Here is a 17,293-nt window from a genome sequence, read left to right as displayed (position 1 = left end):
TTGCCAGTTTAGATAAGATAGGACACAGGCATGGGTGGTGCTACCATTATGAGCTGTTTGGCCACAACTTTCTGGCCTTCAATCTCTATTAGAGCAACTTGGACCAAGGGGAAGCGGAAAATATCCCATGCAGGTAATACATGAATTTGGCTGATGGGCCCAAGATACAGTGAGTGGTATGTTTAGACTAAGAAATTGTATACTTCAGGAAATGGGCATGCATACGAGGGTTTGAAACAGCTCAAGACTAGAGTCAAATTCACATTCTTTACAACCATGAGTATCCCAGTGGACATGACATGGGGATAAAATAACATCTGGGCAGGTGCAAACTCATTGACAGGAATTCCTTCCTGTCCTTGATTTACATGAGCATGAGGACTGGATTTAGAATTTTGACTTGCCATGCACATGCAGATTATTACCAAGAAGCCGCTTCTGTCAACATGCCATTCTGGGTCAGGCTTTTGTTCACCATGCAATTTTTTTTTACAGTGTTTGAACGTATGTATATGTAATCAGACATGCAAGGAAGTTTGCAAAAACATCAGCTAAATATGTGGGCTTTCAGTGCTATCCTCACCTATTGAACACAGAAACCTGGTGATTACTGTGACTATACTGAGGGAAAAAGTATTAAAGTTATGGTTTGCAGTGCAGGGAGAAAGATATTTGATAAATACTCTATGAAGAGCTAGTGGTGGAAGATCTTGCCTCCCAATGTTTCTTCAGATTCTTATCTCATTCTAGGCCATTGATTCTTTCTGAGTAACATCTCTGTCTTGGCTTCTTCATAAAACAGAGATTTCAAGGTCTCACAACAGTGATCAATATAACTCTTTAGTGTGTCTCCACAAAAGAATAATCTTCTTTACAGTCTCAGATAGATGACTCACTTGAGTGGCGTATCTAGTGCTGGGTGATGAAAGATGACCACTTTTGGTTTCATCAGTGCCAAGACTCCAATTGAGTTGTCATTGCAGTGACAATTATATCCATACTGAAAACCAGACTTCCACTGAAAGGCATATATAATATAATTATCTGTATGGCATATATAATATAATTATCTCTATAGCAAATACCATTGGAATAAATGCATGATACTTTCTATTATTAATGCAGTGAGGAAGCTTTGTATCTGACCAAGTCAACTTTGAATAGACCCATTAAGATCACTGAATTTAAGTGTATAACTAGATTTGGTCCATTGATCCCAGTGGGTTAAGTGTCTAAGTATCACTTAGGACTCAGCTACATTAGTTAAGAAAATGACGTTTTGAATGTGTTATAAACATGTAACACCAGATGGCACTGGAAAGTAAAAATAATAATTCTGTGCGATTTTCCATAGCATTTTCTTTTGTTATCACGATTTAATTTCTGACTTATTTATAGTGGGTTTTCCCCTCCTGTGTGTAGATCCACCCTTAGTCAGATACAAATAACCCATAATTCTTAATCAAAAAAGGATCTGTGTGTATTTTACAATCATTTTCTTTAATTTAAAAAGTGATATATAAATATATACACAAGTGTTAAACAATACTGAGATATTTATGAAGCTAAAAGCAAATAAAATCAAAATGTTGTTCTAAAAGAATTAACTGGAATCTAGCACAGTACTTCTCAAAAAAAATGTGGACCTCTTTAAAAATGTTAATACATATTTCTTTTCTTTAGCACTGGCATTGTCATCAAAACCACTATTCTATTATGAGAATTATGGGCCTTAAGCCTGGCTGCTGAGAAGGGCTCCTTTACCTGGTAATTTTTTAGGGTGAAATTAGCAGACAGCACAAGGACTATGCTATGAAAATCATGTGCCCCAGGCCATGGACACAGTCAACAGAAAAATAAATGAAACAAGTACAGCATCAAGTATAGACATTCTTGGAGGTTCTGCAACCTTTCTGCAGACCAGGAAATTCTAATTTGAAAAAGTAAATAAATAACAGAAGCAAAGCAATGAGAAACATGGGAGTACGGCTTTGGCCAAAGCTGAAGCAAAAGTAAAAAATAGAATCAGCAATGTGGTTTGGATCAAGCATCCCTTGTAGAGAGAGATGCTCAGGAGAGTGTGTGGTGCTGAGGTGTTTTTTTTTCTGATTTTCCTCTGCCTCCTGCAGCTGCTTGTGTCGTCCCATAATCTGTTTAGGAAGGTTAAGGAACCCTCCAGAGCAGATTTCTGTGTGTGAGTGCACATGTGCACACACACACACACATGCATGAGTGCAAGTTGTAGGATGCCCCCACTGGATAAAATAACTTTATAAGAAGCTCTTCCATTCATGGAACTCAAAGCCTGCATCCAACACATTACCGGTATTTATTGGCAGACTCTCAAAAAGAAATATATAATCTTATTATTACTAGAAAGCAAACACTGGACAAGAAACAAAATATTTCATCATAAATGTGTGTTGTTTTATAAGCAGAATCTACATTTATATTTATAAATATAAATACAACATTTTGTTTTTGCATCTTTTCAGTTATTTCAATAGCCAACTGGCCATCCAAAACACTTTTATATAATTTTAATCCCACAAAATATTCTGAGACAATTTCCCTAGTGCTAAATCTCATGGAAATTTTGGCATTCAGATTACCTGACTATATGGTACCTCTTTTAGACAATATATCATTTATATTGCCTTAAAATTCTTGGCTTCATGGTGCCATGTATGTTAAAAGCTGGTTCCATGAAAACATTTATGGATGAATTATAATGCTTTCAGCCTCTGTGTTTACATTGGGAATACTTGACTGACTTTTAAATAAACTTTACTACCAGGTGGGCTTGAAAGAGAACTTTTTTTCCGTGTGTGTGTGTGTGTGTGTGTGTGTGTGTGTGTATGTATGTGTTTTACAATGAGAGTGTAGTGTCCATGACTTTATTGGCTTTGCACAAACACCTGATTCAGTTAAAACCTAACTTTTTAAATACAAGCAGAGTGGAATTCAGTGCCACAGTCAGCATAATTACTGCTTGGCTGCTTGGCTGATAGAACAGTCTCTCTCCCCCCAACCCTGCCACTGCCAAGCTGTCCTAGGGCTTCTCTCAATCCCCCAAAGCAGATTTGGGAAGGTGGGTTGAGAAGCCTGATTACACTAGCAGGAGTTCCTAGTATTTTCAAAGTCAGCTGTGCCAATAATTTGTTTGTGCTCATACATACACAAGTAAGCATGGATGCCTGTGTAGTTCGAACACCTTTGAAAGCACATCACATTTTTCAAATTTTGGCAAGCCATGACAATGCGCTGTAGGAAGTGGGAAGGGACTTGGAAGTCCCAGTAGAGGATTATAGCTTGCCATATGGTTACCTGAGCCCAAACCTCTTATGTTATATTACTTTTATTTTGTTTGTATCCTATTCTACATTTCTGCATACAGTGTTAAGCTACTGAGTGTGATTGTGGCACTGCAATAATCCCCTCCTCGAAAGCTACAAAAACACATACACACACCCTGAAGATTTAGCTTGTATGGAATCTCATCGTCAGGGCTGTTCCTATGATGAGGCAGAGTGAGGCAGCTGCCTCAGGTGGTACGTGCTGAGGGGCAGGGAAGGCAGATCTGTGAGTGCCATGTGGCCTGCCTTGTACACCCTAGGCTGGCCTTCTGCCCTCAAGTACAGTGGCAGATACAGTCGTACCTCGGCAGTCGAATGCCCTGCGAGTCTATGTTTTGGCTCCTGAATGCCGCAAAGCTGGAAGTGAGTGTTTGCGAACATTCTTTGAAACCCAAATGTCCAACACGGCTTCTGCGGCTTCCGATTGGCTACAGGAGCTTCCCTTTCACCAATATTGGAGTATGATTAAACTGCCAATCCAACTGGCTTCTGTATGTGCCTTGGGGGAGGGTAGCATCTTGTCCTTCACCTCAGGCGGCAATGTGTCTTGAGTAAGCCCTGCTCATCGTAATCATGACTCCTGCTTTTTCAACAGAACAATCTTGTGCTTCAGAACAATGCTTGTCTTTGCATTCAGAACAATGCTGGCATTGCTCAGGATATCTTAATACCAAATGCTTTTCAAAACCATCTATGGTATTACATAGGCTACAGCTTGTATTAACTCTTTCTCCCCCCCCTCTCTGATTTTTTTCAGCAATGAATGTGTCGGCTGCTGATTTAATGCCTACATCATCATGGAATGTGTCAAGTGAACTAGACAAAGGTAAATGCGGGGGGGGGGGAGAGAAATTACCGGTAAAAAATAATTCTAGATTTTAAGAAGCCATTCTTAAAGTTCCTTTGTTTTGTGCTTGATCATATCAAAATCTGCTGTTAAAGTCACAGGAAGAAGGAATTGAGACCTGTTTTGTATGCCAAGCAATCATTTGATATTCAATTACACCCCAGTTTGTGATTTCAGAAGAATGTTGGGATTCACTCCCTCCCTTTTCTTACTTCAAGTAACACGTTCCACATGTTACGAAAATATGTCAAGATGTGAATTATAGCAGTTTATGACCTACCTGACATTTCATCTGTGCCTCTTGGAATCTGGATTCAATATTACCTGCCTTGACTCTATGTTAACAAGCTTTGGTCTAAGTAGCCTTGCATGCACATTTTGCTATGAAATTTGGAGGCAATCAGTTAGTTGCTGGACTGGGAGGAGAAATGAAAAATCTTTTAATATTTGTATACAGCATGCAGAGAATTAGGATGTGGAATACACACACACAGTGGGCATGTGTTGGTCTGCAATTTCATTTGTGCTTGCATGATAAACGAGTCTCCCATGCACACACAATGTGAAGTTGTTCTTGCATACTTGTTTTCCATGTCTTCAAATGCCTGTTAGTTTCTGTGATCTGTGTATAATATATACAGTAGAATCTCAGAAGCCGAACAACTGTAAACTCAAACGTTTCGGCTCCTGAACGATCGAAAACTGGAAGTGATTGTTCCGGTTTTCGAATTATTTTTGGATGCCAAACATCTGGCGTGGCTTCCCCCCCCCAAACAAAAAACCTGGCTACACCCACATACAGGAGTTCATTCCAGTCCTGCACAAAGATATTGCCCACATCCCCTAAACTGTCATTTTCCTGGACAGGGAAAAATGTATTGGTGTTAAGTAGTGGGTGGACACAGCAGACAACACAGTGATTTCCAAACAGCTCTTGTTTATTCTCAGGCTGGAACAGAAGTGAGCTGAAGGGCTCAGCAGCCTGCTTATATAGAACTCAGCTACAAAGCAACAGTAACAACTTTCTGTAGTTACCCAATCCCTGAACGTCACTTTTCAATCCCTCATTTGCATGTGCGGACCTGAGTGAAAACTGCAGCAGAATGAACTATATTCACACACCCCTAGTGGCCTAGGGCGAGAATTTCAATACATAACAATTGACACTTGCTTCTCATCTAGCTTCACCCATGCAAAGCGTCTTTCTTTTTCTGTCTGGTGATAGTGTGCTTCCACTGCTTAGAAATATGATCATGGAAGGTGGAATTCTTGGCCTCTTAAAATGCCATTCTTTCTTTCACTTTCTGGTCAGGGGAAAGTTGCCTTACAGCCCCTCCAAAGGGGTGGGAAGAACATAGGAAGTTGCCTTATGTTGGAATGTTTGTCCCTCTCCAGTTCACCCTTACTGGAATGCTCAGACAGAGGTCTTTCTCATCACTTGCTACCTAGCCCTTTCTTTAAAATATTTTTTTAAAAACAAAGTTTAACCAGGTTTAAAACATGCAGAACATGTGCTTTCTAATCCCACCCCAATAGGACTGAGAGTTTCCAATGGTCAGTTCTGGGGTGGGATTTCCAATCTGGCCTTTAAAGTACTGCAAAGCATGGTTTTACAGTATTAAATATAATAGCAAGGTCAGTAGTTCACCCACAGTGAACTTCCAGTGTTTTTAAAGGTGCATTGAGAAATGACAGGTCATGCAAACATACAGCTTAAAGAAATCAACTTCCACCTGTTTTCCACAAGAGCTGGCATGTGGTCTCAGAAGCATCCATATAAACCGGATTTTAAAGCTTGTTAAACGCCTCATGTAAATTGGTTCCCAGCCAGCACTCCCAATTAAGCAGATGTCCCTATTCAGTGACCTTCACAGTTCCTGCCACTCTTCAGAAGCACTCCCTCCCCCAACAACCCCACAAATACATACACTTCAGTGTTTCATTGGGTATGTTTTTCATGATCTTATTAAAATATTGTAAAACTGAATGAGTATTTTTTTAAAAAACAACAACAAACTTGTTATTCTGTCCCCCCACTACCCTCAACCTGACTACTTCTCCAGTGACTGTCTACCAACTGAGACTCATTCAACTTTCAGTTTTGATTAAATAAGCTTAATTGGCAGCATTAAACAGTTGCCTGTTTATCCTTTTTATCAGGAAATGAAATTTAAAAGGGACGCAACCACCCGTGAAGACCTGTTGAAAGCAGCAATTGATGCAGCAGGGAGGTGGTGGTTTCTCACCAAAACTTTAAAGAGAAATAAATGCTGCATTTTTTTTATTTTAAAAAATCATTTTTAAAAGCATCTCCAGATCATCAAGTGCATTTCTAGTTCTTCCTACCACCCTGGTTTTCTCTTCCTACTTTTCAGCAGACATTTGTTACAGAGAAGAAGAGAGAGATTATGTTGTTGCTGCTGCTGAATTTAACAGTTGTCAAAAAGGCATTGCACATTAGAAATCTGATTCTACAGACTTTTGGGGGGAAATAGAGTCTTTTTATGTAGAAACAATAGAGTGTCTTAGGACTACTAAGAGGACAGACACAAGATCTCTTGACTACGGAGCACCAGTTCAGATATACTATAAGTCAATCGTGGCTAGAGCAGGGGTTGGGGATCTCCAGCACACATTCCTAATTAGGCATGCTAGAGATCCCAATTTGGCCCACAATGTCATTTCTTCCAAACCATACCCATATGATACACAACCAACATAAAAAGTGACTGCCAGTGCATAATCAGGAGCCTTACAGTACACACTCTGTTATGTACTGGCAATGGAGACTTCCTGTCACTGCCAGTCAGCTGATTGGCAATGAAATTGAGCCAACTGGGAAGAGCTTCACTATTGAATTCCCCTTGGGGAGCTCCAGCTGATCCTTGAAGCGGCTTTGCAGGAAAGAGCTTGCACTGTTTCTTGTGTCTTGTGCTAATATACAAAGTCCTGGGGAACTGGAGCTCATCAACCTAAGAAGGTTGCCCATCTAGAAGAAGGAAAACTCTGGTCTTAAAGCTCTGCTGCTTTACGGGATATCTTTGGGAGAAGGAAAGGCTAAGGTACAAACCCTACACAAATATGGAGTGAAGTCCCTAAGATGGTTGGATTGGATTGCATCTTGTACGCCTCCTTCTGGCAACTCCTGCAGCCAAGCTGGTGCCAAACGTATTGCTCTGCTTTCCTTTGGACCACATCAGTTGTCCGAGCAGCTCAGAACCTCCATACACACACAGCCCGGGCTTGCCCCCATGGAAGGTCACTTCAGTGCTGCTAATACAGCAGTCTGACTTCACCCCTAGAGTCACACTCTGTTGTCTCTTGAGACAGATGGATACCAACTATAGGCAACTTGGTATTAGCATGTCTTAGGGACTGGCTGCCTAACTGCTTATGATCCTGTCCAATAACTGCAGTTGTTAGGAAGGGCATGTTAGTAATCTCTCATGGCCCCCGTTTTCTGCTCCGCCATCACCAGGAGTAGGGCTTTTAGGATGATAGTGCCTATTATCTTAGACAAGCAGCAACATGATCTGTTTCAGACCCTTTCTGAAAACCTTGCTATTCAGGCAAGCATTCTTCAAAAGTCTTCCAAAGATGACTGGAGCTGATAGATTGCTCCTTAATATATAAAAATTCTGTAGCAGCAGGGATTCTATAAAATCGTTGTCACTGCTCAAACTTTTTTACCCAGCAGTTTTTGCTCCCTTTCCTTTTTGGCTGAATGCTTGAATCCTATGCTCACTTACTTTGGTGCATGGCTGAGGGTGGCTCTGTTAATGTTGCTTTTGAGAGGGTCAAAATCCTCAGTGTTCAGATTCTCTAAAATTCTACTGAATCTAATGCTTTTGGTCACTCGTTTCTGCGGTGGTTCATAGATTCTCCTCACAAAATCTTTAAATGTGAAATTGATTCATGTGGTGAAAAGAGGTAAAATTACAGCTTTCATATTCATGCACAATTTACCTTTTCATTTTCTCTTGCTATACAGGGATATTCAGTAAATCAAGTACCCCTTATGGGACTAGGGTGTGTGTGTGTGTGTGTGTGTGTGTGTGTGTGTGTGTGTGTGTATTCTATTTGTGGGGTCCCATGAGTAGCTGAGGCAGTAAATTACTATGACTTTGTTTGAGAATTTTTTTAGTTACAGCACATTAGCTCTTTTGTTTGCTTTTCCACTGATAGAGTGTGTGTTTTTGTTTGAGAATTTGTGTTTCTTGAATGTCTCATTTATGGGTAATATAGGACATAAAATGTGAAGGTCGTACAACAAAAGCTACCAAAGAAATTGACCTAAGTACCATTCACCAGTCTGCTAAACTGTTTCAGAGAATGTGTAACTTATTTCAGACTTTGGTTGGGTTTTTCCCCTTATAAACCCCAGTGTGTATAATGAATGTCTGACGTTACACACAAGGTAGCTATATATAATAACCTTGCCCTGGCTCATCCAGCTATCTCAGTTTATTTGAAAGATTAATAGATCAGAGGGCCAAGGGACGTGTTTTATTGTACATTTCTGTTCCAGATTTCCTGACATTTGAGGTCTAAAAAATAGACCTTTAACAGGCAAAGGAAAGGCTAATAAGAAGCAGATTCTAATGTGATTGTATGTCAAAATGTCAAAAATAACTGCTTATCTTTGACTTCATAGCATTACTCTTCAGCCATTTTATTCACGTAGATGGGTAGGCACATTTATTTATTTATTTATTTATTTATTTATTTATTTATTTATTTACTGGTACTTACACAATCTGCTTCATTGCATTATTCTCCATCCTCTATGTATGTGTGATATATCTACACATGCAAATATATATCTATATACACATATAGGAGACCTCTACATATATACCTATTTGTACACACTTTTAGCAAGTTGAGGTTTGGAATAAGACACAGTTTGGTTTCTAAAGCGACCCAATTCCTTTATGTTTTTCAGTAGTTTAGGTTACAAAATGATACAGATTTTTGTATGCTAGTCACAAATTACTTGTTATAAACAATAATTTGTAGCACATAGCTTTTCTAGACTGTGATTTCCTTTTCTTTTTTTATACAGTTGTTGAACCTGCTATTTTAATCATACATTTGTAAATACTACCATTGTGTGTGTGTGTGTGTGTGTGCGCACACACACACACACACACACACACGCCTCTAAAAACATAATTGTTGTTATAGTTTGCCATTTTGGAACTGATAAATTTTATAAATTAGTAACAAGTGTGTAGACCTCCTGCTTGTTTTATAAACCAGATTTCAAGTAAAGAAAAATGTAATTACTCCACACCAGTTTTCACTTATCAAAATTGTCACCAAAGCTCTTTGGAAATTTTAAAATGCATTCAGAAACAAAGCAGTATGAAAAATCTAAAACACAGAATTGAAAACTGTCAAAAGGAGCATAGATAGATTTCACTTTGTATTGACAGCTAAAAGTTTGCTTGTTCTCCTTACCATCTTCGAAAATATTGAAGGCCATTCTAGAGTAAATCTCAGTTTAAAAGATGCAGCATAAATTAATAAGTAATGTCATTAAAGTGTGGTCATGTTCCACTTTTGAAATCTCATTTAATATTTCAGAATGGTAGTCACTCTAAGAGTAAGTGCTTTTGTTTATTTTTGTTTTTGTGAGGAGTTATTATTCATCCAATCATATATGGCATCATATATTGTTAACTTTCTTTATATGAAAATTAGGAATAAATATAAATATATTTGTTCTAACTTTTAAATAAATTTCAGTGTCTGTTCATCTCATGCCTATTACTTTGCTGCTATACAATTGACTGTGTGCTAAGGGGATATTATTGAATTGAATTAATACATTTAGGAATGTGCTCTGGAATGCGCTATTAAAATACTTTTGCCCTTGTTTTACTGCCTTTTCCCTTCAGTGTGGGTCAGAGACTGAGGTTTCATGGAATTTTATTCTACTTCCTTTTCCATTTCAAATACAGTGGTTCCTCAGGTTAAGAACTTAATTCATCCTGCAGGTCCATTCTTAACCTGAAACTGTTCTTAACCTGAGGTACCACTTTAGCTAATGGGGTCTCCCACTGCCGCTGCGCCACCGCCATGCAATTTCTGTTCTCATCCTGAAGCAAAGTTCTTAACCTGAGGTACTATTTCTGGATTAGCAGAGTCTGTAACCTGAAGCATCTGTCACCTGAGGTACCACTGTATTGACATTTATTTATTTATTTAAAACATTTCTTTAAACTTGCTTTTCATGATAAATCACCCAGGACAACAAAACTCAATGAAGCAATAGTGATTGACAGGCAAAGGCAAAATTAACTTATCCATTTAAAGCTTTGAAGAAGGAAACTGTATTCACCTGGTACCTACATACAGTGAGGTTAGAGTACAAGTATGTAACCAGAGGTACCACTGTATATGGTTTGAGTGCCAGACCAGGACACGGGAGACAGATTCAACTATCCACTTGGCCATGAAGCTCACTGAGTAACTGTGAGTCGGTCCCCACCTCTCTCTCCCTTGGTCTAACGTGCATGAAAGGGTTGTTGTGATAAAATGAAGGGAGGGGGCCATGTGTGCCACCTTAAACTCCTAAATTGAAGGGTGAGAAAAATATAATAAATGAACCCCAGGAGCTGATATGCTGGCTGCAAAGGGACACTGTATTTTCCTTTTTCAACCTGTGGCTTGAGTGTTGGTAATCTAAATAAATCAGAAAGTCTGATAGAGATGTATGACACTGCGAAGCTGTCCAGCTTCTGGTGTGTGTGTGTGTGTGTGTGTGTGAAAGAGAGAGGAAGGGAGAAAAACAGGAAGGAAGAAAAAAGAAAATGGCTAGGCTTTCAGAAAATATCCACCCTAATGCCTATTGCCTGCTTCTGTATATTTTTAACTGGGAAAGGAATATATGCAGTGGAACAATAAAGAAAAAACAGAATCCATTCAGCACTATGTGTTTGGATAAAGCTTTCTATGAATGCTTCATTGAGAACTTTGGTAAAATAAAAGCAAGCTGGCTGAGCAAAATGAGTTGCTGGCATTTGCTTCCTCTTTAAAATGCTGATGACCAAATATTTCCATTCATGTCTCTTTTAACTTTTTGATATGCTTCATGTGGGTTGCCAAATAATAAAAAAGCATTATTCTGTTGTCTGAAAAGTCAGTTTGCATTTTCCTTGTTTTTATTAATCAATGTGATAAAATGATTCATTTTAAAGATGCTCCTGCATCCTCTTTTGCTGCCATCTTCATTACCCCAAGGAAAAGGAAAAGAGGAACTAATGTTCTTTACTTGCATTCAATTCTTATTTTTGCAGCTGAATGGCTTGGAACAGATTCTAGCATGACATCCACAGCAACATTAGCAATGATAATGAGCTTTTTGCTTTTGCCTCAGCATGCCAAATGTTCATCAGAATAAGTTGCAACTTAAGTTTAAGTTAAAGTAATCCTACAAAGATTCAAATTCCTTTGCAAGAATTTGCCATTTTTACTTTAAAATGCACCTGGACGCCACCACTTAAAGTAGTAAATAGTCTGAAAGCTTTCCTGTTTTAACAATGCACATATTTCTTCTTACAATGCACATTTTGTGGTTTCAGAACTCCTTAAACTTATCTGTGTATTAAAGCACTATTCCATAATGAAAAAATGAAGGGGAAAGTTGCAAAATAAAGACACCTAATATTTAGTTTTTGCATTCTTTGTCTCCAGTTTATACTCTTAGACTCATGAAGGTGACTTATGATGTGCAGTGTTTTCTTTGGCAATGCCTCAAAACCAGAAACATATTTAAGGCCAAGCTTTCTAGATATTATCTCAAGTAATTTAGAAGTTCATTATAGGGCACCCACTAGGCCTGCAACAGTAAGGGTCTGTCAGCATTTTTCAGTGGTTTATAACTTGAGCATAAAGAAAAAAAAGTATTTGTGGGTTGAAACTTAACGTTTAGGATTTAAGACTGGGAGCAGATTGTTTTAACAAATTGAAAAGTAAAATTGACTTGTTATCAAATTATATGTGGTCTAAATTTCAGATTTCTGGTTTCATCTCAAAATTTCTGACATTAAAGTATTTTCTGAAAGCGTCGTCATACATGCTTGGTATCAAACAAAGGCGAATATATGTTTTTTAAAAATAAAGAAAATGCTAACTGATTTATGGTACAATCCTTAAATCCTCCTAAATTCAGACATATAGTTGGTGTATTCTGTAGCTATTAGCTTGAGTGCCATAGCCAAAAATATATTAAAGGGTTGAGGATATAATTTGGGTCAGGATTTAAATTGTGCAACCTGTTTTCAATGACAGTGTTCATGTCAAGAACAGGTGAAGCAGTAATAAAACAATTGTGCTTCTCAGAATCCATCTTGACACTATGGTTCTCCCTTCCCCTCTGCACACAGTGACCTAGGCAGCAGAACTCAGGTTTACCCAATGTTGCCACACCCTTTCCTCCACACACCAATTGGGAAATCCGGTTTTTACTTAAATGCATCTTCCTGACACTGTAATCAGGTGGATAATCCATGGCCTTATGTGCGCAGCGTCTGGTGGCACTCAGGGGGTCTCTCTTCCTTTCCATAAACCCTGCAGTAGTATTGGAGCTTGGAGACACAAGTCTAACAGAGCAGCGTAACATCCTTTAGAAATATGTTCTAGCTGCTACACTTCATGGAGAGGAAAGATACCCTTGCTACTGCCCTCTGTGATGACTTCTCATGGCCTCCCACACCACACCACAGGTGTGACATAAAGATAAAGGGACCCGGACCCCGGACCATTAGGTCCAGTCGTGGACAACTCTGGGGTTGCGGCGCTCATCTTGCTTTACTGGCTGAGAGAGCTGGCGTACAGCTTCCAGGTCATGTGGCCAGCATGACTAAACCGCTTCTGGCGAAACCAAAGCAGCGCACGGAAACGCTGTTTACCTTGCCGCCGGAGTGGTAACTATTTATCTACTTGCACTTTGACATGCTTTCGAACTGCTAGGTTGGCAGGAGCAGGGACCGAGCAATGGGAGCTCCCTCCATTGCGGGGATTCGAACCGCCAACCTTCTGATCGGCTAGCCCTAGGCTCTGTGGTTTAGACCACAGCGCCACCCGTGCTGTGACATAGTGATCCATAAGGACATCTTGCTCCTCTTGTGCAGATTTTATTTCCACTGGGAACCATGTGCTTTGCCACACTTCTTGGTGCAGTCCTGAAACGGGGAAAACTCCACAATGGTGTTGGGAAGATGCTTCAGAAATGCCTCCTTGAGACTTAATGTCCAAGTAAACCTACCTGTATATAAGTTCGGACTACAGGAACTATAAGAGGCGGACATAGTGTGGGAGGAAAACTTAAGAATGTGTGTGAATGGATGTGTGTGAGGGAGAGTAAGATAATGAATGAATGATGGATGACTGAGGTGTATACTTGGTGTGTGAATGGATGACTTGTGGGTTGTGTGAAAGTAAGAATGAATGAATGAATGAATGAATGAATGAATAACAAAAGTGTGTGAGAGAAGGGGTTGGCAAAAATAGGTCTCCCTGCTGATTGTTTGCTTTGTCCTTACCCATTGCTAATATACAACAAGCAACCATTTTCTCCCACAACAACAAAGGGCTAGGTAAGCCATTGGTCTGATTCCATATGACAACTCCTTATATCTATATCTGGTCATCTGAATGCAGCTATATCTCTATAAAAATTTATATCTATGTTTTTGTGATGATGCAACCATATTATAACAGTGTATATTAAATTATCCATTATTTGTTGATGTGTCAGAACAAATCAGCACCCTGTTAATTGTTCCTCACCCATGCTTCTTTGGAAATACTGTATGTTCTGTGTTAGTTTTCTATACCCTTGTCAGCATGACGATCATAGAAAAATTAATATTTCCCTCTTTGACTCTATTGCACTGTAAAGCAGCTAAATTATGCTCTTTGAAGTGTAATCAAGTTCAGCATTGTAAAGAAATCTAATACTTAAAATTTGAATGCGGTTGCTCAGAAGCTGTGCACTATTAGTATGATTTTATTAAATGCAGGTTTTTGTGGGAAATCAAGAATGTATAATCTGACTCAAGCTATACTTTAACAATGAGTTTTCTTTTAAGTGTTCAAAGCATGATGCCAGATTATATGGACCCCTAAGTGAGTGGTGAACCCACTTCCCCCTGCTTACTTGTAAAATTGTAGTCAACTGTCTTCATTGCTATAATACCTTCTTCAGTAAAAATGGTGATCATATATACTGCTAGCCCCCTGTAGGTTCTTTGCCCACAGTATTCATGATATTGCAAAGTCTCTGATATGAAGCTAAACTTCTAAACCAAAGTATACATGGGCAAAATTGTGTTTGGGTGTTGAAAGCTTGTAAAATTAGGTCTCTTTAATCACTTTCTTTGCCTTCTAAATTACAGTTCCGCAGTAGCTCTGTAACTGAAAGAAGCACGTATATTTACAAAATTGTCCTTTGAAATTTGACTTTTAGGTGGGTTGGATTTTATGGACAATACTTAGTGGAGATGTCCAGGAACAACATTTGCTATTGGCTACCGAATCTGAACATCTGGATAGGGAAGGTGGCCCTTTGAAGAGAGAAGCTGGTTTAATTTGGATTTAAAGAGTAAACATGCCATACTTGAAAGAAATTAATAGAGATAGGCAGCAGTTAAATTGTATTGTATTGCATGGAAGAAAACATTGGCACTACTGGAAAATAACTGAAGGGCTGAAAATTTTCTTATTAACAGGAATGTATAGTAATGGTGTAAACCACTGAGCCTTGGGCTTGCCGATTGGAAGGTTGGCGGTTTGAATTCCCGCGACGGGGTGAGCGCTAGTTGCTCAGTCCCAGCTTCTGTCAACCTAGCAGTTGAAAAGCATGCCAAAAAGTGCAAGTAGATAAATAGGTACTGCCCCAGCAGGAAGGTAAACAGCGTTTCTGTGTGTTGCTCTGGTTTCGCCAGAAGTGGCTTAGTCATGCTGGCCACATGACCCAGAAAAACTGTCTGTGGACAAACGTTGGCTCCCTCGGCCAGTAGAGCGCCACAACCCCAGAGTCATTCGCGACTGGACTTTACTGTCAGGGGTCCTTTACCTTTACCTTTTTATAGTAATTAGGGGCAACTTGTACTCTCTATGCCAGCTATTTTACATGTCTTTCCATTCCCTTCTATTTTATTTTGTTTGTACATAGTTTTGTTTATTTGTATGAAGCTTATATATACCGTATTGGCCCAAGTATAAGCAGCACCCGAATATAAGACAAACCTTTAAAATTGGAGGGGGGGGGAGAAAAAAAGAAAAATTACCCGAACATAAGCTGCTCCTTTCCTGGCTGCTCCTGGCTACATACTGGGTGGGAGGGAGCCGCGCTGCGTTGCTGGCAGCCTTTCCCCTTCCTCACTCTCTCCCTTCCCGGCCTTGGGGGAGAAGACGGGGGACTATGTGTGGGGCGGGCGCCGCCTTGCCATGCTCCTGGCACTCTTTGTTCCGTGTTCTTGGCTTCATACCATAAGGTCGCAAATATAAGCCACACTTCTAACTTTTCACGGTCAGAATTAGGGGGGGAAAGTGAGGCTTATATTCAGGCCAATATGGTAAATTATAATTTCCCCCCCCCTTTCTCCTTATTTAAGGAAATATTTTCATTGGTTGCAACATCTTGCCTTTTATCACTGGTCTGTAGACAGTATAAATACGAATTAATAAATAAACATCTCTGATGTGGACTGATAGCCAAAAAGTGGAACATAAATCCAATAAGGGATATTTGAATCCTAATGCAATACAAAAAAAAGAAGCTAGAAAAAAATTGAGGATGTAGGTCTTGTGGAAAATGAAACCAATACTTGCATCAACATCAGAAGCTGGTAGATTTCTAGTTCAAGACGGGGAAGAAGTTTATTTTCTTTAAGAAACTCATTCTTGGAAGGAACCAACAGACCTGTTTTCTGACCAGATCTAATCCAGAGATACGTGTCTATTTAGCTGAACGTTGGGAATATTAAAGTGCTTGCTAAATGTTGTTAAAGTGCCAGCGTTACTTCATGCTACTCATTTATGTGTGAAGGCCTATAGCTACCATAAAATTATATTAATGTATATACAGATCAGTGGTCAAGCTTGTAAGGTAAAAAAGGTAAAGGACCCTTGGACAGTTAACTCCAGTCAAAGGTGACTATGGGGTGCGGCACTCATCTCGCTTTTCAGGATGAGGGAGCCAGCATTTGTCCACAGGCAGCTTTCTGGGTCACATGGCCAGCATGACTAAACCGCTACTGTACTGGCACACAGAGCACCATGACAAGTGCCAGAGCACATGGAAATGCCATTACCTTCCCGCCACAGTGGCACATATTTATCTACCGGTACTTGCATTTGTATGCTTTCGAACTTCTAGGTTGGGAGAAGCAGGGACAGAGCATGGGAGCTCACCCCGTCACGTGGATTCGAACACCAACCTTCCAGTCGGCAAGCCCAAGAGGCTCAGTGGTTTAGACCACAGCACTACCCGCTTCCCTACGTCAAGCTTGTATAACTTGCCAGAGAGCTGGGTTTTATCTGGTCTAGAAAACTTAGTTGTGGCTTCCCATAGGCATCTGGTTGGCTGCTGTAAGAACAGCATGCTAGACGAGATGGACCTTTGCAGGGCTTTTCTTATGTTGTTCTCTTGGGCAGCTTACATTTTCAACAACATTGCTTGGATAAATAAAACTACCATAACAAAGGTAAAACGAGACGATTTCCAAAAGTGGAAAAGAGATTTGCTTTAATAAAACATATCCTGCCTAGGTAGGGTGAGTATGTATAAAAAGCTACAAAAAGGGGGCTAATTTTTCAGATTAGGTAGTCACCTTCACCTGAAACTCATCTGCTGGGCTAAGAAGAGAATTCACTCAGAACACAATATTTTATATCCATCTGTAGCATCTTAAAAATACAGATAGATATAAATGCATACTCAATATGTTGGTTGTTAAACTTACTGAAGAAAAGCTTAGCTTTGGTACCAAATGTAAGTTTCAAGTGATTTCAAATTGTTTCCACTTTCAGAAATCTGATAATAATCATATAGCAATAAAATGAAATGTGTGCTGGG

General features: G+C 39.5%; 1 protein-coding gene across 1 annotated transcript in view; it reads left to right on the top strand.

Moving 5' to 3' along the window:
* Nucleotides 1-17,293, top strand: part of ROR1 (receptor tyrosine kinase like orphan receptor 1) — a 152,224-nt gene that overhangs the window by 98,643 nt on the left and 36,288 nt on the right. Inside the window, exon 2 of the mRNA XM_033151893.1 lies at nucleotides 4,114-4,182. Coding sequence (XP_033007784.1) covers nucleotides 4,114-4,182 — 69 coding nt within the window. The remainder of the gene's footprint in view (nucleotides 1-4,113; nucleotides 4,183-17,293) is intronic.

This window comes from Lacerta agilis, chromosome 6 (genome assembly GCF_009819535.1).
Source record: "Lacerta agilis isolate rLacAgi1 chromosome 6, rLacAgi1.pri, whole genome shotgun sequence".
Lineage (NCBI taxonomy): Eukaryota > Metazoa > Chordata > Lepidosauria > Squamata > Lacertidae > Lacerta > Lacerta agilis.
The sequence above is the reverse complement of the archived record's forward strand: the minus strand, read 5'-3'. Positions and strand labels throughout refer to the sequence as shown.